Here is a 20677-nt window from a genome sequence, read left to right on the forward strand (position 1 = left end):
GACCTTTAATAGTAATAAGTAATCCTTTATTTATAATGCATAGCAATATAAAAATAGTAACATATGAAAATATTACAATGGGCACAGATGAATTTGTATCAAAAACAGCAACCAAGCCAAAGTAATGAATAACACACATAAATAACAACTGCTTGAGAGACCAAACAATTTCTTTTCATCTGTTCCTTGGCAGAAAGTTAAGACAGCTATTCAGCTTTAGGTTTCAATAAACAGAAGTAATGGATGCAGTCCCTTTGAAATGTCACACAAAAGTCTACTTGTGCATATACTTAGCTTTAACTCTTCTCTTTTTTGTTTTGTATTCCAAAAGGTTTTCATTTTCTCCAGAGGATGTCTCTCTTTCAGTGGTTATCGACTGTTCACATTCATTTTCACAGACTGTTGGAATGTCGATGCTGGCCGAACGTTTCTTGCTAGAATACAATGGCCTAATTTTGCGTGCATTATCTGTCGTCTTTATTTCGTACTGGCATATACTTTTGCCTACTTGTTTTGTTTTTAAGACATTTGTATGCAGTTCATCTATCATTGCAGTAATACCCTCTGGAATGAATGCCCACTGTTTAACTGTGTCTAAAACAGCATTTAGTTTTCCAACTGCATCTTCTGTGCATTTTTTGTCTGTGCTTTCAACTACAGGAGTGTCATTCAAAGTTGATAGAGGACTTTTCAGAGAGTTTTTCATTTGTTTAAAATGGCTACAAGCCACCTTCAGGCAAGCACATGTGTTATAGTGAGAGAACGTACAACAAGTGCACTGAAGTGTTTCAGCCGATGCAAAAAAACACAGATTTCCAAACAAACTTGGCATTTTTATCACTTTCAAGTCCTCACAGTGTACAAAGTAATGCCTTTCTTTCACTGCAATTCTTGCCAAGGTCTGTTTCCATGTTTGGATAGATGTCATTGTCAGCCTCTGCTAATTTTGCAAGTAACACTAGATGCTTGCAAAGAAGTCCTCGTAAGCCATATGTACAGTTGCAGTAGGACTCAACAGGGCAGACATCATACACCATGTCTTCTCTTGACTCAGATGGGACTTGATATGCATTAACTCCATGGCTGTTCTTGACTGTAATTTTAAGAGCCCAACCACTTTCCATCAGTCTTGAAGCAGAGTCTGAAACTTGAGACAAGGTGTCAGCAAACCTGTTTTTCATGCGGCCCACATCTTGCAGGGTTTTTATGACTGAGAAGTAGTCGTCGGCCTTCCCTAGGAGCACTTCAATCAGATCATCCAGACGCCTATTCTTGTAGCCAGATAAAAACTGGCATTTCAGGCGGTGGAAAAATCTGAAAAACAGTTATTTGAAATGATTAGTAACTGTAATTGAAGGAATTTAAAGTTTTAATCAAGACTGTATTATTTTAAAAAAAATTGGAATACCTATTGCACACGTCTTTTATAAAGGAATGCTCTGTGCCGGTTTAGCTGATTTAGGCAAATCCACCTACTCACGCTGCTAGAATTTAAAGGATTTGCCTAAAACCTGTTCTGGCAATGACATGACGAACCTACTCAGTTTAGCCTCTTGGATTAAAGCATAATATCTTTTTTTCAGCAATACAATTGAATGAGGTCAAAAAAATAAATCATACCTTTCAATCACATTGTTTGTTTCAGAACGAGCGTGACTGAAGCGACGGCCGTAGTCACACCACATGTGGCCAATGCCTTCCCAGTGCTTCTGAAAATACTGGCACACCAAAGGGTATTGCTTAAATGTCTGGCAGAACTCTGCTGATGTGGCTTTAAAGTCGTCCTCCTAAGAGAATTGGATGCAACAGAATATATTTCAATCCATTTAACAGACCTATTGAAATCTTTAATATTATGTATTGAAGCCCTTTTCCTTTTATTGAATAACATTAAGAATTTTAAGTTATTAATAATATGTCGTGTTTTTGTATTAAGAAGCAATTATTTCTTCCCTTACAATGGCTAAGAAGGAACACTAAACCTATAAGCATATTTGGTTTCAGCATCTGTCTGTGAAAGAATCCCACTCACAAGTTCTACTGCACAGTGGGTGACACAATGATGTTCTGCACAGCTTAAGTACTTGTTTTGATAAGCAAGATAAGAAGCCAGTTTTAGAAATTGTTTCAAAAATCTATTTTGTATCTCTCTGTAACTTTTTTTAGCAACTGAAAGTTATTATGCTCTTAGTGTAATCAAGAAATCAAAATGTGAAATAGACAAATTACACTTACAGATGTGCAAGCTTTCAGCTTACAAAAGAAAGAAATGATTTCATTTCTCTTTTGGGTGTTAGAAAGCCCATGGACCCCGGACTCTGATTTTGAAAGCCATCGATTAACAGCCTGTGAATGTAAGAGAAAAAAAGTTAATCTGGAGAGAGAGACAGAGGAGCAGCTGTACAAAAAGCATAAAAGAAAGCTGACGTCCAAAAATAACTTTGTCACTCACTGGACAAGAGGACCTGTGCATTACAGAAATCAACCAGGCAAACATATTTTTAAATGTCAAAAAGAGCTTTGGGAAGCAGCCACCAGAAGATGAGTGCACTGTGGTCTTAAATGGATGGACATAGTCACTCAACATTTTATCCCTTTATATTCATTAACCTGAGTAGGTGAATATCACAATGAGGCAAATCATAACAACAGGACCCTGTTGTAAAAATGTGTTTCAGGTGCATCTTAGACAACGTGAAAAGAAAACAATGTGGTTTACCTGCAAGACATGGTACCAGCATAGAAGGATAGCTGACTCTGGAAAAACCTTCTGCAAAGCATTTATTTCCGCAAAGTCTTTGTCAACCATAAATGCTCTACAGAAAAAAAGAAAACACTAAATGAGATTAAACAGTATGAAAATGTTTTTGCTATCTCAAAGCACCACTTCAATGCCAAATTAAACATTTCAACTCACAAGTAGATATATAAAATACTGCATACAGCCTATAGGAATAACTTTAACAACTGGAAAGGAAAGTTTTTTGCAGCCCATGCTGCAGCTATAGCATTAGATTCTGGCATGTTATAACTTTTTTGAAAAGGAATTATTTCAAAATTAATAGCTGTCAATGTATTATTTACCTCGGGGAAGTTGGGAAATGCTCACAAACTATTCCAAGAACAGTTTCCAGGGTTTTCTGACTTTCGTTGCTGACAATAGCATAGGCCACAGGGACTCCATGCCCATGATCATCTCTTACAACAAGTGTGAATAAGGGAAATGAATACTGGTTAACGCAGTGCGTGGTGTCAACAAATACTAACTGTTTTGCATAGTTCTCCATGTTTGATTTCATTACAGGTGTCTGCAAAACAATCATTAGTTCTTGGTCAGATGTGTATGGTTGATAGAAGAGAACATGTTCTTGATGTTTTCCATTAAGTAAGGTATGTACACTTTGACTGTCTCCACAGTTAAAGTGCTTCTTCCTCATCATGCAGGTTCTAACACTGTCAATGTCACGTGGTGTGACAAAATGCTCTCTGTTGTGAAGATCTCTGTGTCCATGTTCTTTGGCCCATTTATGACATTTGGTTAGTACGATGGCTGGCTTAGTTCCAAGGGAAAGCAGTTCCTCAATCTTCCTCCTCAAATCACTGGAAATATTGTTGAAATGTGCGTCTTTTGGGTCCGAAGGATCATGCCCATCATGCTTATCATATGTACGCTGCACGATGACTGTGTGGTCTTTCCAACATTTGAGTACTTTAAATGAAACATAGGCCTTACAGCCCACTGCTCTGTAGCTGTTTTGACTTTTTTCCCCAGCTCTGATGCAGTTGAATTTGTAATAGTCTCTTTTCCTGTCTTTACCTGAGGCAACATTTAAACATTTATAATGTCCATGAAGGGTTAATGAGTTCAATTTTTCTAACACAACACTGAATGGGTCCTCCTGGCATTGTGACACATGCACACAAAGTTGTGTGTCTTTTCCAGTTCTTTTTTTTTCGTCATTCAGAACACTTCTTCTAATTATGTCGTCCATTTCTGGTGGAAAAATAACGAAGGTTTAATTAGTCAATATTCATTAATTCATTTTAACTTGTTTTGGGGTTTTTTGCAATACAATGTAAATATTAAATATAATATTAAAAAAAAAAAAAATATATATATATATATATAAAATAATATAAAACAAACAGGGGCTAAAAGAAGCTAAACTTTCATATGGTATGTCTCTGGCAACTTTAACATGATGTCCCAGGGACAACATCTACACGATGTCCCAGGGCAACTTCTACATGATGTCCCAGGGACAACATTTACGCGATGTCCCAGGGACAACATTTACGCGATGTCCCAGGGACAACATTTACGCGATGTCCCAGGGACAACATTTACGCGATGTCCCAGGACAAATTTGTAAATTTCTGGATTACTGTTAATCTCCATAGAATCAAGAACTCATGTCCAGTTTCACAGCTATGGACCAGTTAATTATGTTTCCAGGTGATAGTTTGATTCATAGATTCAGCACACAACCATAAGTCTAGGCCTTTTAGTCCAGATTCTCTTCACTTATGTTTGTAAAATGATCAGGGAAGCTACTGCAATTTTGCCTGACCCAACCCCCGGGCCACGAAACACCCAAAAAGTTGGGGAACGCTGGTCTAGAGAACACTGGTTAGCTAATGCTGTTGTCAAGTAGCCTATCGCTAGCAAACAAACAGCAAGCCAAGTGAGGAACATATGTATAATGCTTACCGTTTATTAAAGGAAAGTATCCTAAATTGACTTCAAATTCGGCGGACAGGCGGCGGTTTTTCGCTTCTTCACTTGTATTTCGAAATACTCGAAGGCGGGTATTTCGAAGTCGCAAAGGAATGACGTCACAAGAAGGTGATTGGTCACTTGCAATATTGAACCTGGAACAACATTAATTATGATGATGTGGGAACAATGCTGACACGAGGAAATCAGATCGTCCGAACAAGAAGGCCAGATTAGACTTTGCCAGAAAACATATACAAGAGCCAAAAAAATCTTTGGACTGATAAAACCATAAATAACCAAAGAAAAGAAAAGTATGGAGAGTATGAAACACACCACCATCTGTTATGTTCCACCTGGTGGAGGCAGTGTTATGCCTTGGGCCTGTATTGCTGTCAGTGGAGCCACTTCACTGGTGTTTATTGATGACGTGACTGCTGATAGCGGGATGAATTGTGAGTCTGTGAAGGTTCTCAGTCATCCAGGTCATCGTAGTCAAAGGAGCTCGCAAAGAAAAGCGTCTGGACTTCTTTAAGTTACTTGAAGACGTTTCACCTCTCATCCGAGAAGCTTCTTCAGTTCTAAGGTCAAATGGTGGAGAGTCCCAGATATAAACCTAGTGGGAGTATCCCCCCACAAAGGGACAAAAGGACCCCCTGATGATCCTCTAATCGCCTGACCCAAGGTGTGAAACTGGGTGTGGGTCCCAATCAGCCACACCTTGGGTCAGGCGATTAGAGGATCATCAGGGGGTCCTTTTGTCCCTCTGTGGGGGGTTACTCCCACTAGGTTTATATCTGGGACTCTCCACCATTTGACCTTAGAACTGAAGAAGCTTCTCGGATGAGAGGTGAAACGTCTTCAAGTAACTTAAAGAAGTCCAGACGCTTTTCTTTGCGAGCTCCTTTGACGATGAATTGTGAGGTTTACATGGCTGTACTCTCTGCTCAAATTCAGGATTCGCAAATGGATAATGACCCAGAGCACAGTGCAAAAGCTGCACAGGAGTTTGTCAAGAAATTGGATACACTTCAGTGGACACGTTAATCACCTGATCTCAACACAATGGAGCATGCTTTTCAGCTATTATATACAAAACAGAAGATGGAGACAAGCAAACAGCAATTGAAGACAGCTGCAGTAAAGGCCTGGCAGAGCATCCCTTGGGAGGAAACACAACATCTGGTGATTTGATGACTGCAAAATATTTTCATCTAAGTATTAAAAACAAGTCTTATATTTAAAATGATAGTAGTTCCTCCAATTAGTTTTGAGCCTCTGTAATGTTTTGGTAAAACTCCTTGAATTAAAGCTCAAAGTCTACACTTCAATCACATCTTCAGTGTTTCATTTAAAATCCACAGTGCTGATGTACACACTCACAAGTGTAAACATTAGGTCACTGTACCAGAGTTTATATTACCCCTATGTAGCAAGTAAGTCTGCCATGTGTCAAGAATGTGTTAAACAACTCGTTTCAGTGACTTTAACTTTAAACCCAAGTGACCTGTTGCCTGCAAAAGTTTAATGGATGAAAAACAGGGGACATTGATTGAGCCCAAGGAAGCCAATAGACACATGAATATGCCTGTAAATTTTATTGCTAAGTAATAATTTCAAATAAATTAACACTATTTTTCAGACAGCAATGTGGTAATACAACCACACTTTTAACCACACTTTTAACCAGCAGCTTACAGGGAGTGCAGAATTATTAGGCAAATGAGTATTTTGTCCACATCATCCTCTTCATGCATGTTGTCTTACTCCAAGCTGTATAGGCTCGAAAGCCTACTACCAATTAAGCATATTAGGTGGTGTGCATAATTATTAGGCAACTTCCTTTCCTTTGGCAAAATGGGTCAAAAGAAGGACTTGACAGGCTCAGAAAAGTCAAAAATAGTGAGATATCTTGCAGAGGGATGCAGCAGTCTCAAAATTGCAAAGCTTCTGAAGCGTGATCATCGACCAATCAAGCGTTTCATTCAAAATAGTCAACAGGGTCGCAAGAAGCGTGTGGAAAAACCAAGGCACAAAATAACTGCCCATGAACTGAGAAAAGTCAAGCGTGCAGCTGCCAAGATGCCACCTGCCACCAGTTTGGCCATATTTCAGAGCAGCAACATCACTGGAGTGCCCAAAAGCACAAGGTGTGCAATACTCAGAGACATGGCCAAGGTAAGAAAGGCTGAAAGACGACCACCACTGAACAAGACACACAAGCTGAAACGTCAAGACTGGGCCAAGAAATATCTCAAGACTGGTTTTTCTAAGGTTTTATGGACTGATGAAATGTGTGTGAGTCTTGATGGGCCAGATGGATGGGCCCGTGGCTGGATTGGTAAAGGGCAGAGAGCTCCTGTCACGGACCCAGCTCTGGAGGACTCGGGGTCCGTGAGCAGTTTTGACTCACCTCCCGTTGATATTGTTGTTATTATTATTTTGGTGATGTGTGTGTTTTTCTGCACTGTGCTGTGTTAGTCTGTGTCCCACTCATATGTATAGGCAGGGTATGGGTGTGTATGTCTGCGGGTGTGGCTGGAGGATGGAGCTCAGCCACCTGCAGGCCTGAGGGGTGTGGCCCTGCGGAAGGACTGGCCACACCTGAAGTTCATGCCACACCTGTTGGTGATCAGGGCTCGTCGGGGGAGCTACTTAGGAGAGAGTTGGAGCTCCCACCGGCGCGGGATCATTAAGCTAAGACTCCAAGTCAGTGTGTAGCATTAGGAAGTGCGGATCGTGTGTGTGTGCGCGCGGGTTCAGTGTTTAACGGCTGCTTCTGTATTGTCCTGCAGATGAAACGAGGGACCAGAAGGGCAGCACGCACAGGGTGTGCAGTAACACAACAGCGGGGAGCACGAGCACGAGCACAGACGTCGGAGGGAAGCATGCACATGGGGTTCGAGGGAGCAACGGGGAGTTATTGTGTTTACAGCTTTCCACTGTAAATAAAGAGCACTGTTTGCATCGCAGAGTCTGCGTTTTGGGTCCTCCTTTCCCCACATCCCCACGGTCTGCCCTCCAGACCGTGACAGCTCCAGTCCGACTCAGATGCCAGCAAGGTGGAGGTGGAGTACTGGTTTGGGCTGGTATCATCAAAGATGAGCTTGTGGGGCCTTTTCGGGTTGAGGATGGAGTCAAGCTCAACTCCCAGTCCTACTGCCAGTTTCTGGAAGACACCTTCTTCAAGCAGTGGTACAGGAAGAAGTCTGCATCCTTCAAGAAAAACATGATGTTCATGCAGGACAATGCTCCATCACACGCGTCCAAGTACTCCACAGCATGGCTGGCAAGAAAGGGTATAAAAGAAGAAAAACTAATGACATGGCCACCTTGTTCACCTGATCTGAACCCCATTGAGAACCTGTGGTCCATCATCAAATGTGAGATTTACAAGGAGGGAAAACAGTACACCTCTCTGAACAGTGTCTGGGAGGCTGTGGTTGCTGCTGCACGCAATGTTGATGGTGAACAGATCAAAACACTGACAGAATCCATGGATGGCAGGCTTTTGAGTGTCCTTGCAAAGAAAGGTGGCTATATTGGTCACTGATTTGTTTTTGTTTTGTTTTTGAATGTCAGAAATGTATATTTGTGAATATGGAGATGTTATATTGGTTTCACTGGTAAAAAAAAATAATTGAAATGGGTATATATTTGCTTTTTGTTAAGTTGCCTAATAATTATGCACAGTAATAGTCACCTGCACACACAGATATCCCCCTAAAATAGCTAAAACTGAAAACAAACTAAAAACTACTTCCAAGAACATTCAGCTTTGATATTAATGAGTTTTTTGGGTTCATTGAGAACATGGTTGTTGTTCAATAATAAAATTATTCCTCAAAAATACAACTTGCCTAATAATTCTGCACTCCCTGTAATGCAGAGTCAGTTTGCTTTCAGTCTTCAATTGAATGGAGTCAAGTTGGAAATTATAGAATTATATGTTGGATGTTTTTTTTGGTTGAACGGATTTATTGTAAGTTTGTTCGGCTAATTTTGTCTTGGGATGGTGGTGAAGGACACGAGCCCTCTTGTTGGTAGAGTAGTATTCCCAGAACATTTTAATATATTCATTATTTATTGATTTTCATTCGAAATGTCAATATTTGGTGTCCCTATATCAGTACATACACGTGATTCTGTGCCGTATAGATTTTTTTCCCCCACCCCAAAATGGCAGACCACAAATCTACGGATGACATACTTTTAGCTACATCCATCATTTATTTACAAAAGCCATGACAATAACAACAATATATCATCATGGTGTATTTTGGAAATGTGTTCTTCTTGAAGTAAACCACCCCTGTAACAGTTCATCAAGTGTTTTTTTTTCTGCAACAATAGCAAAACAATGGGTTTTGTGTGTATTTTAGTCTAAGAAGAAATTTTTACAGATTCATATAGATTTTAAAGGTGAATGGCAGACATAGTTTCATCTGCACAACATTGTTAAACAACATTAAGATAAATTCACAAGTACGACTGGCATGTTTCAAAGACACTATGCCCCACGGTACAAGACAGATGCTAAAAGAATGGTCATGATGCATTGAAAATGCAAGCACAATACCCAACAGCCGCCACTGCCTCTAACAGCTCATCACATCAGGTGTGAATATTTCTCTCGGCCCAATATAAAAAACCCACCCACATTTCTATCTTTGTGATCTTTGCTGTAACAATTTCCTGCGGTAACACTGAAATTTCCATATGAACTCTTAATATTAAAAAAACAGACACCACTTACAGTCGAGACATAATTGAAATTCTGCCCACAAAAGGATTGCATTTTCTGCTTTAGACCAAACACCCAAACCCCACAGTGCATAACTACTTCACAAGAATCACTGTGCAGTACTCACATCAAATGGATTTTTTCATGATGTACTGAAAGAAGACAGTGAGAAAAAAAAACTTGGGTTCATGCTGTACAGAAATGTGCAAAAGGTTCTTTTTCTTGCTATGCCATGTGAGTGGGGTCTGTGAGGGGCTGTCCCACTGTCCTACTTCCATTTTTAAGAATGCCCTCGGAAGTGACATGACTCAAGTTAACTGCTGCAATTTTGGTGCAGCCAGTGTCAGAGTCTTCGGTCTGAGGCTCTAAGAAAACCACCTTCTTCCCATTTGACCGCTGCTGTGTTGTCTCCACATCTCTGGGGTCTGAACACAGGATGATGGCTCGTCCGCCGCAGCCTCTCGAGTCCCCGCCGCGGCCATCCCGACACCGACAGGGGGTGAGGTAGAGGTAGAGGAGCACCAATATGATGCTGACCACGCAAGAAGCCAGTGTGGTAAATGCAGTGTTGAAATTTTCTGCACTATTGCGATGCGCTGAACCGCTGGCGGAGGTAATGCTTAAATTTCCAACTACCACTGTGACCTCCAGAGAGTGACTGGGATTGTAGTTATGTCCGCGGGGTATGACACACCCATATGTTCCAGAATCTTCCGTCAGCGCTTCTCGAACTTCAAGGGTGCCATTGGGAAGAACTGCGAGGCGGGCACTTAGATCACTGTTTGAGGAATTCAGTACCGTTGTAGGGGTGACCCAAAACACCACAAGCCCCTCCTGAGCAGGCAAAGTCAACCCTGGGCATGGCACTCTTAACCACTGACCAGGCTCTACTTGGTAGATCTGTGTCTCAAGGGGCATAGCTGACATTTCATGCTCCTTACAATGAACTCCTGACTTTGCTCCTTTTTTACATGGGTAGTCACCTCTGAAATCCAGTAGAGGGGGATACTGTTTCCACATCCAATACTCCAGCAAGGCAAGCAACGCACAGTCACAGACTAAAGGGTTTTCCTGCAAATAAATTCCTCTTTGGCGAGTGAGGGACAGGAGGCTTTGGACAGGCACCTTAGTCAGTCTGTTATATGACAAGTCTAGAAATGTCAGATTTAGAGGTCCCTCGGGTTCTTCATAAATGACTAGGGGGAAGACTGACAGCCTGTTTGTAGAGAGGTAGAGCCTCTGTAGGTTGCAGAGGTCCTTGAAGGCGCCTGGATCGATTTGAATAATCTGGTTGTCAAACAGCAGCAACTCCTTCAGTTCTTTCAACCCACTGAAGATGGATGAGTTCAGCACTGTCAGCTGATTGGACGAGAGGTCCAAGTGGAGGAGATGTGGTGTCACATTGAAGGTGTTCACGTCAATGCTTCTTATGAAATTTTTGCCGAGAATCAGCGTAACGAGCCGTTGCAGCGGTTGGGAAATCCAGCCCACATGCAGGGCAGTGAGACTGTTGTGGCTAAGGTCCAACCGTGTGGCATAACCTGGTAGATCAAAGGGCACCACAGACAGATTGCATCCGCTGCAGGAAATTATATCACTGGCACAAAGGCAGGAAGGTGGGCAAGCGGCCATAGAGGGAGGGAAGCCAAGACACAGCAGGAACAGCACTCCTGCAGCAGAGGGATTGCAGCAACCCCTGACATTGGTCTTGCCTAAAAGTTCCAAGGTAATGGAATGCATCCTGGTTTTTCCTCAGGATGGACTTCAGGTTACCGTCTCATTAGGTGTACACATGTCAGGTTTATATAATCCTCAGTCTACAGCTTGAAGAGACAAAACAAGAAAAGTGAAAGAGAAAGACAATGGAAATTAATGCATTATACTACCTGAGAATAAAAATACACATAGTAGATGACGATATCAGAATAAAAGTGTTTTCTATTTAAAGTTTTTTTTTAAAGGCACCGAGATGACAAGAGGAACACACAGTAAGACTGTTTAAGGAAATGGATAAAATAGGTAAAGGCATGACATGCATGCAACTCTAAAAATAATTTATAATCCACATTTGAATACAACAATGATTGCTGCTGGCATCACCCATACATGACAACTGGAAGTAAAGACTGGAACAAGTGTAACCTGATATGTGCACAGCAGTAACACTCCTCCCCTATTCCCCACCAATACAAATACAGTCTGCTTACTTCACTGCTCACAAGACCACATCTTTTGTAATAATGCATCTGTTTACAGGTTAGTATCACATTGTACACATAAAGAAAACAGATTAGCATATGTTTTTTTCCAATTGCTACTTTCTACTTGCCCCCTCAATTTTAACAAATGCATCAGTAAATCTATGTAGACCTTTTCATCCATTCAGAAAACAAGGTACCAGATAATATAAACACCAAGAATAAGTCAGAACTATTATTAATTATTATGTTAATCAAGAGTCATTGAATAATTCGGATACACAACTCTTCAAATCACCATAAGCAGCTGTTTCCCCTGATAAATTTCTCTCATAATGGTAATTTAAAGAAATGAGCAGTAACGCAAGAGCGGATTAATACCAGAGAGGCACGGGAGAAAAAAAAATAAATGAAGTCAATTCAGAAAGGAGACAGCCAAGCAATCACTAAACAACTGACAGAAATTAATGTGATAATCAACAAACATTTAAATAATTTCTTACGCTGCAGTGCCAATCATTCTGTGTTTACAGGCTCTTGTGCCACCTTTTGCAAACCTAATTTCAATTTGAAAACCCAGACATGTTTTAACTCAGAAATAAACAAGTGAAGAAAATAATCCCGTTCACTTGTATTTTTGTATTTATTATTTGTTACAGAAATGTATTTAGCTACTTTGGATATACGTTTAAATGCATATCCATAATCAAGCCTTACAAATATGTATTCTAAATAAGATTTTCTTTTACTTAAACAAAAACCTGATTTTTAGTTACAAATCTTAAAGAATTACTGCAAAAACTATATTAAATGCACAGAAAACTTGAAAAAGATAGTTTAAAAATATAGAAACGTGACCGTGGGTCTACATTATTGCCATACTTATTCATCTACAATGCTCGCCTGAGTTAATCAGTTATTTGTCCTTCCTGCTCTTTCCCCCACACACGGCTCAGCAGAACAATATTAACCGGCTTTTTTGCGACTTTGAAGGAACCAAAACGCAGACGCACAGCATAAACCCAGCTCACCTTTACATCCACATCGCTGCCCGTTCAAATCGTCGTGCCGTTATCCAGACCCGCTCTTTTGGGGGGCGACCGGGTCATGTTTCACGAGTCTTTCAAAAGCAACTTGGAGCTTTTCGCAGCAAAGCGCATCGTTTTCAACCCTCTGAGCAATCCACGGAGAGGTGCCGGAGCAGAATTGTTCACCTGAAGCTCGGGTTACATGTCACCGTGGGAGGGGTCGTCCTGCGAGTAAACACGAAACACAAAACAGCAGCCAATACAGCGACGATGCGAGAGTGGATGATGCCAAGAGGAGGAGACAGGGCACCCTGCAAGGAGAAGGAGAGGGAGAAGGTGCGGCAGAGGCAGAGAGGACAGCATCAGCACCACACACTCTGCAAATCCACTGCTTTATAGCCTAATTTATCAGAAGGTGAGTGCAGCTCAATAAGTCAATCATAACAATAACAATAATAATAAAAGTAGACTAGTATTTTAGATTTTATTGTTTCAGTTAAAAGGCGATCAGACGATCATCAAAGTATTTCCAGGATTTTCCATTAATACTTCCCGTTATTTCCCGTTTTCCCGTTTATCCATTTGCAATAATATTTTAAACATGGCTCAAATTGCATGTGTATTGTGAAAAGTGACAAAATGTAGCTCAATATTTGGGTTTTACAGAATTTGGAAAGTAGTATTAGAAATGTAATAGGTAAGTTTTAAAGCCCTCTTCAGGACTATTTAGGGTTGGATCAGGTGACCCTGAACCCTCCCAGAGGTACGCTTCAATAGGCCCAGGCTGCTAGGGGCTTCCTTTAACGGACTGATCACTTCTTTTTCACTCACCTCTTTATGTGTTTATACATTATTTTGCATTTTATCATTAGTTGTAATTAATCTCTGCCTTTCTTTCACAGCATGTCTTTTGTCCTGTCTTCTTCCCGTGAGCAGATGGCTCCATGAGTTTGGTTCTGCTGGAGGTTTCTTCGTGATAAAAGGGAGTTTTTCCTTTCTACTGTTGCCAACTACTTGCTCATAGGGGGCCATCTGATTGTTGGGATTTGTCTGTATTATTGTAGGAGCTTTACCTTACAATACAATACATTACCTTGAGATGACTGTTGTTGTGATTTGTCACCATATAAATACTACTCCGAATAGCTCCCTGTTGGTTAACCTCATAAGTTTTTCCATTCCCAAATGATATGTTGAACCCATCACATGTCAATTGTTTCTGTGAGCTGTTAAATGCAAGCAAGTGCCAAAACCTAAGAGAAATAATAATAGAAAAGCTGTGGACCTTCTGTACACCACCTGCCCAGCATTTAACAGCTGATACCCAGGTTAACAATGTAGGAGACATGGCACTCAAAGAATTCTGAGGGCTATGGGAGATTCCTGTAATAGCAGATATGGTGTCACCCTGCCCCTACTCCCAAAAAGTCATGTTGTTGGGCACATGTGCACAGAAGAGGTTCACAGGACTTTTCAGTGAGTTTTAACTGGCTGGTGATAATCTATTTGTTATCACAGAAAATATGTCAATTTTAAAATTAATTGTTTACCATCTTCTGGGCTAAACTAAATCTGTTTACATAATTTTTAATTCAGCTGCATGTCCTAATGATCACTAAAATTAATATGAGTTGTTCTTCCCCATTCCCCCATAAAACAAATAAAAAAAATAAAAGAACCCAAAAGAACCTACTTCAAGAAAGACTTATGGAAATTGTAGTTAAAGCAATGCTGATTCGATATGGGAAACAATCTCCTTTATCTGCACTTGCCCAGTGTTTTGTCAACTCGTCCATCCACCCTGACCTCCTCTCTTTAAAAGTGGCTCCCATTTTTTATCACAGCCAGTAGAACGTAAAACTGGATAAGACATCCCTGTTGTGCTTTCAGCTTTGGCTGCTGCACATAAACAGTGATATTTGGTGATTTTTGTGAAATCAGTTGTTATAAAACTAGGGGTGGCACAGTTGCCTCACAGCAAGAATGCCTGGTTTCTAATCCACCAACCAGCTGGGACATTTGTGTGTGAAGTTTACATGTTCTCCCAGCAATTGAGTGGGTTTACTCCAGGTCCTCCAGCTTCCCTCCACATCCAAAGAAATGCATGTTAGGTTAATTAATGATTCTAAACTGGCTGTAGCTGTGAATGTGAGTGTGAATGGATTTATCGTTCAAGACTATTTTGAATTTTGACCTGTGTAACACTATACACTGTCAAGTGTTCCTCTGACTGTGAGGTGTCCACACTTGAAAAAGACCAGACTTTGAATTTCACTCAACTTTATTTAGACCAACTAGTTTGATAGCTGGTAGGTAGCAGCAGGTAAAAAACCTTTCAACACAAAAATAAAGAACATTCCATTAACCATTCACAAAAGACAGACGAAATAACAAAATACACTTCAGTAAAGCCATTTACCATGTGGTTAACTGTGTTAATTTAACTGTGGTTCTTAAATAAATATACACAATGTGTCTTCTTTGCATTTAACACTTTTTTATAAACAATTGTATTTTAAAGTATACATTTTAGAGTTCAAACATTTTAATAGACTTTAACTAAGGATTTTCTTTACAAAGAATTATTTTCTTTAAATCAAAACCAAACATTTATTCACTAGTTTTACGATCCACCCAAGGATTTGGGGTAACTATTTTTAATATTAATTAACATAAATATGTGGGAACACTAACTGCACAAACAATTTATTCAAGCTTAAACATTCATTTTTGTCAATATAATTAAACTTAAATGCAGCAACTATTTCCCTAAGCGTAAAACATTTGCACAACTGAGCTTCCATAGTCCCAGATACATCTGCAAAAGCAAAATGTGAACTCAAGAGCTTACCGATAGCCTGTCTTGTTCAAAGTCTTCCTCACAGTGGAAAAGTGCTTTGTTTGCCGTCCTCTCAGTATGTTGCACCCGGGTCAAATGACTGCTGCATGCATTTAAAGGTTTACTCGGCACGCCCACCCTTGATTGCTCTAATGTGGCTCACCTGGCAGGGCGGCGCACACCAGGCCGTGCTTAGTTGTTGATTGCACCCAAGGTCTAATCAGCGGCCATGGGTAAGCAGCAGCACCGAACAGGTAGAGGGCAGGAGGAGGAAAAGAGGAATAACAGCCACACCTACTAGGTCAGCGCGACACCTCCCACTCGATCTTTGCTCAGCACTGTCTGGAAAGATCGCACTCAGGTGGGCTGGTCCCTTACTTGATCTTCCACCGGTAAAAGGACCACAAGACGCCGGATGTCCCGATGTAAGGTGGTGCCCAGCTCAGGACTTGTGGTAGCGGGTTTTGGACTCTTGATCGCAATGCTGGAACTTGGAGAGACCCTCACATGCACATCTCGAACGATCCCTTTGGAATCAGGATTCACGCTAATGACTTTTGCGAGTCTGAACTGCCCTCTAAGGGCATTTTGGTCGCAGAGCCAAACTATGTCTCCAACAGCAATGTTTCTCTCTGCAGTATGCCATTTACTGCGGATGAACAGGTTTGGTCCAGCAAGTTGGCTCCAGGACCTCCAGAAGTTGTTGACTATGGTTTGTATTTCCTTCAGCCTTTTGAAAGGATAATTTGTGAAGTCGACAGTTTTGAAGTCCCCACTTTGTGTGGCTCGACCAAGCAACAGATTATTCGGCGTGATGTAGTCAATGCGATCTTCTCGGCTCTGAATTCTGGCATCAATGGGTCTCTCATTTGCAAGGTTGGCGGCTAGCTGGAGTGCTGTCAGAAACTCACTAAAGGTAAGAGCCTCTGTATTGCCGAGAGTATGGAGGGCTCTCTTGATAACTCTGACAGCAGCTTCGGCGGCCCCATTTCGGTGAGGTGAGTCAGCGGGAAGAATCATGCCCAGATGGTCTCATTTTTGGCAGAGTATTCTTCAAGCGACTCCTTGTTTTGTCGTCTCAGGTAAGCATACATTTCTTCCAAGACAGGTTTGGCGCCGACAAAGTTTGTACCAGGATCTGACCAGATTTTTCGGGGATGGCCTCGGACAGAAGTGAACCTCTGGTAGGCAAGCAGGAAGCTCTCTGTTGATAGTGTGCTCGCTAGTTCGACATGAATGGCTCGGCTTGCCATACAGCAAAACACAACTCCCCAAACTTTCATGGTCACTCTTCTCTTGACATCATCCCTCACATGATAGGGTCCAAACAGGTCAACAGATGTAAATTCAAATGGTGCAGCAGGATTTGACCTCTCTTCAGGTAAGTCCCCCATTACTTGCTTGCAGGTTCTTGCCTTTGCCTTCTTGCAGATGATGCACTGGTCAACGACCTTTTGGGCAATAATTCTTCCTCTGACCACCCAAGCCTTCATTCTCATCCGCAGTAAGGTTTCTGCCACTCCGCCATGTCCCTCGCTGTGTGCTTCTCTGGCAAGGAGGGTGGATAGCCAGGCTTGGAATGGTAGAAGGGGAACGGCTTTGCGGTCTTTTTTGAAGGTTTGGATTCTGCCACCACAAACTAGAAGTCCACTTGTTTGGTCTCTGTAAACGACTAGTCTGTCTGTTGTGGTGCTTGGGAAGTTGACGCCCTCTTGTGCTGCTAGGCAAAGGTCTCGAAAAGCATCTTGTCTCTCGCAGACTGTGAGGACACCCGAAGATGGTACTACCTCCCACTTTTCTTGGTCTCTGGTCTTTGATCTCATGAACTTTTTGGCAACCCTCCAGACCCACGCCACGGTCCCAATCAGCCTTCTCAGGTTGCTGAATCGCCTTTCGTCGATTAGCTGTTGGGTTGCTACTCCTCGTGGTCTTCTCGACTCTACGTGTACTGAGTCCTGAGCCGCCTTGATGTGCATTCTGGTAAGGACCGCAACAAAAGTCTTTTTCTGTAGCTTTGTGACCGTTTCTCGAGCTTGGGCAGCGACTTCTCCGGCGGATTTCTTCAGCCACTCATCTTCAGGAAGTTGGAGAAACTTTGGACCCGACTGCCACTCGGAGTCCTCGGTTAGGGCATCTGGACTGGCCCCTCTGGTGAGAATGTCTGCAATGTTTGCTGACCCAGGAATCCACCACCAATCCTGGGCATCAGTGCTACTCTGGATTTCACCAACGCGGTTTGCGAAGAAGGTCTGGAAACCGTAGCTCTCACGCTGGATTGCACCCAAGACGGTCTGGCTGTCAACGAGGTGGTACCATTTTTTGACCTGGATTCTGCAGTGTCTCTGGAAGTAGGTCTTCAGACGGGCAGCAAAGACTGCGCCACACATCTCTGCTTTAACAGGATCGCCTTTGTGATTGAGAGGCGTCAGTTTGGCTTTGGACTCTACTAGTCTCACAATGACACTATGGCTGCAGCTCCAGCGAAGGTACATCACTGCACCATATGCATGTTCACTGCCATCAGAGAACGTGATGGCACTGGGCTCTGCACAAGGATCTGGTGGAGTCAGGGCTCTAGTGAAATGCAGTTTCTTCAGGTCAGCATACTCTTCCAGAAGCTTTATAGCGTCTTCTCGGAGACCTTCAGACAAGGCTGCGTCCCATGTGTCTTCGAGGCAGTGCTTTACTTTTGCTTCTTGGAAAGCTCTCCTTACCAGGATGGCACCCTTTTGTTTGACGGGAGTCACTAGACCGAGTGGGTCGTATAGGCCGGAGACTTGGCTTAGCAGTTCTCGCCTGGTGAGTGGATCAGGTGTTTGCTCTCTGACTTCTTCTCTGAGCAGGTCTTGACCAAGGCGCATTTTCCTCCTTTTCTTTGAGAAGTTCACTGCGACCATGACATGAAGCTTGTCATCATTGATGGTGTAGCCAAGGCCAAGGGCTTTGTTGTCATCTTCCGTCAGCTGGTTTGGCAGGATCATAGTCTTTGGCTCTGATCGAGGCAACTCTGTCTTTGACTCCTCCCTCCCACTTTGACTGGAGTAGACCCAAGGCTTCATGTAGAATCCTCCAGCTCTCAGGATGTGCTCGATGTTGGCTGTTAGGCGTCTCAAATGGTCGAGGTCATTGTGTGATGTCAGGATGTCATCGACATAAGCATCTTCTTCCAGCACACGTTTCTCCTCTGTGAAGTGACTGAATGAAGGTAGGTTTGCAGTTTCTCTCATGGCGACTTGGGCTATGCAACCAGCAGGTTTGTCTCCAATGTTGACTCTTGTTATGGCATAGTCTTCTATGTCTGCATCTTCTGTGTCACGCCACAAGAATCTGTGCAAGTGGACTTCTCAATCTTCCAGCCAGACGGAGTTGTACATCTTGCGGATGTCACCAAGGGCGGCGTAGACACCAGCTCGGAACCTCAGCAGGACAGCTCTTATCGGGTTCAGGACATCAGGACCTTTGATGAGGATGTCATTCAGGCTGAGGCCTCTGTACTTCTGGCTGCTGTTCCACACCAACCTCACTGGGGTAGAGACAGAGTGTGGATTTGGCGCGATGAGGTGGCTTATATACCATACTGGCCCAGTCCAACTCTGCAGGACTTCTTTGGACAGCTTCACTGCAGCTCTGCGGTTTACCATCTCATGAACTTGTGCAGCATAGGCCTTCTTCCATTCAGGTTCTTTAGATAGCTTCATCTCGGTTCTGATGAATGTTGCTTCTACTGCTTTCCTGTTATTTGGCAAGGTTGCTGGATCTTCTACCCATGGGTATTTAGCATGCCAATGCGGTTCACTGTTGTGGGCATCTCCAGTTGAGTAAGTCAGGCCATTCCTCACGATCTCCATCTCCCTCTCTTCTGCAAGCGTCATTTCTTTACCCCCTGGCTGGCAGCTCCCACAACGACACCCTCCACATCTCGGCTGGCAAGCGGCTCCGATGCTTTCCCACCTCCACCACTTCAGAAAGTCTCTGCTGCTGGTAGCTGTGGTGGATAGAGTCTCAGGGTGATCAGGGTGCTGACAGGAAGCTAGGTCTTTAGTGAACTCTTGGTACTTGAGTGCAGCAGCTCTCATTGATCTTGCGAAGTGAGTTTTGGAGGTGTGGGCCATCAAAGTGACTTCCTCAAAGAGGTCTGGATGCGTGCCCCCGATTGTTTTGCCAAGTGGACCGTCCCAGAGAACCAGGTCACCGATGGAACGGATCTTTTGGGGCACCAGCTGGCCTTCTTTATGGCTGATTAGAAGCTGGATCTCTCTGGGTCTGATGAGGTCTTGGGGAGGGATGTCAGGGAAGATCTTCTGTAGCTTTTGAGGTGGAACATGTCTTGTCACTTCAGCAATCTTGTCAAGACCATAGCAAACTAACTGGTGAGGCTTTAAAGTTCCTCTTGAGGTGTTGACACGGATCTTGAGAAGGCAGCGCTTGGTTGCCACAGACACCTTCATACCTCCGATACCCTGGATGACAAGCATGACGTCTTCACTGCGAAGGTTGAGCTTACTTGCGGCTTTATGGGTTATGTAGTTTGTGTCAGATGCTAGATCAATTAGTGTCCCAATTCTCTGCCCATCATTGGCGATGACGTCAAGGAGCATCAGGATCACAGGGTACTCTTTTAGACCAGTCCCCTCCAGTAGACCTCTCTCTGCTGCCATGGAGTTGAAGGCTCGTGATGAGACGTTGCAGAAAGCTTTCCGACACTCCTGCGCTAGCTCTGGTGATAGTTTAGAGATGAACTCTTCTTGAACCTCTGTATACCTCCTCCCCTCAGCTCTCGCCGGACCAGACTTGGGCCTTTGTGATAAGGGTCGTGGCAAGGGACAAAGAAGGTAATGATGCTGGTCTTTGCACTCTGGTTTTCCACACAGGTAAGTAGTCTTTCTGCAGGGTTCATCGTGGATCTCGAGGCATCTCTTGCAGGCTCCAAGTTGCTGCACTGCATCCTCTTTCTCCTGTAACTTTGTGTTGGTTCGAAACCGTCTGCAGATGTAGAGCTTTCTCTTGTGCTTTGGGTCCCCACAGATGATGCGGCCTGCTGGATCAGTACTGGATTTAACTGACTTGGTACGGGCGTACTTTACTGGGAACTTTATTCTCTCCTTGGCAGGGTCGATGTCTCTCAGCTGGTCTAACTGCTCGTAGATGGAC

At 42.8% G+C, this 20677-nt stretch overlaps 2 protein-coding genes and 1 long non-coding RNA gene across 5 annotated transcripts; 1 reads left to right on the forward strand and 2 right to left on the reverse strand.

Moving 5' to 3' along the window:
- LOC147309534 (uncharacterized) lies at positions 1-4932 on the reverse strand. 2 transcript variants are annotated; one of them, XM_086270348.1, is made up of 6 exons: positions 4712-4932; positions 3085-3994; positions 2720-2816; positions 2236-2346; positions 1621-1787; positions 1-1314 (listed from the first exon to the last, which is right to left on the reverse strand). In XM_086270348.1, exons 2-6 carry the CDS (start codon positions 3990-3992, stop codon positions 852-854), a joined length of 1746 nt encoding a protein of 581 aa, XP_086126474.1. In that variant the 5' UTR covers positions 3993-3994; positions 4712-4932; the 3' UTR covers positions 1-851. The 2 variants fall into 2 exon arrangements, with proteins under 2 accessions (XP_086126474.1, XP_086126476.1); XM_086270350.1 differs by lacking the exon at positions 4712-4932 and having other exon boundaries at positions 2720-3226.
- A 710-nt stretch (positions 4933-5642) lies between these two features.
- Positions 5643-12994, reverse strand: LOC147309535 (amphoterin-induced protein 2-like). 2 transcript variants are annotated; one of them, XM_086269540.1, is made up of 2 exons: positions 12691-12994; positions 5643-11278 (listed from the first exon to the last, which is right to left on the reverse strand). In XM_086269540.1, exon 2 carries the CDS (start codon positions 11199-11201, stop codon positions 9687-9689), a length of 1515 nt encoding a protein of 504 aa, XP_086125666.1. In that variant the 5' UTR covers positions 11202-11278; positions 12691-12994; the 3' UTR covers positions 5643-9686. The 2 variants fall into 2 exon arrangements, with proteins under 2 accessions (XP_086125666.1, XP_086125664.1); XM_086269538.1 differs by having other exon boundaries at positions 5643-11284; positions 12691-12993.
- Positions 12612-13785, forward strand: LOC147309536 (uncharacterized). Its single transcript, XR_015125757.1, has 2 exons — positions 12612-13102; positions 13590-13785. It is a non-coding gene; the product is annotated as an uncharacterized LOC147309536 (long non-coding RNA).
- The last annotated feature ends 6892 nt before the right edge of the window (positions 13786-20677 follow it).

This window comes from Aulonocara sp. 'chitande type north' Nkhata Bay, linkage group LG17 (genome assembly GCF_057382095.1).
Source record: "Aulonocara sp. 'chitande type north' Nkhata Bay isolate Kocher_YH1m ecotype deep benthic linkage group LG17, A_spYH_male_GT1.1, whole genome shotgun sequence".
Lineage (NCBI taxonomy): Eukaryota > Metazoa > Chordata > Actinopteri > Cichliformes > Cichlidae > Aulonocara > Aulonocara sp. 'chitande type north' Nkhata Bay.

Coding starts and splice junctions, on each gene's coding strand:
- LOC147309534 (XM_086270348.1), bottom strand. CDS start 3,992: ATGGACGACATAATTAGAAGAAGTGTTCTGAATGACGAAAAAAAAAGA. Junction 1,788..2,235: donor AGCTGAAAGCTTGCACATCT/GTAAGTGTAATT, acceptor CAATTCTCTTAG/GAGGACGACTTTAAAGCCAC. Junction 1,315..1,620: donor ACAAACAATGTGATTGAAAG/GTATGATTTATT, acceptor ACTGTTTTTCAG/ATTTTTCCACCGCCTGAAAT.
- LOC147309535 (XM_086269540.1), bottom strand. CDS start 11,201: ATGCATTCCATTACCTTGGAACTTTTAGGCAAGACCAATGTCAGGGGT.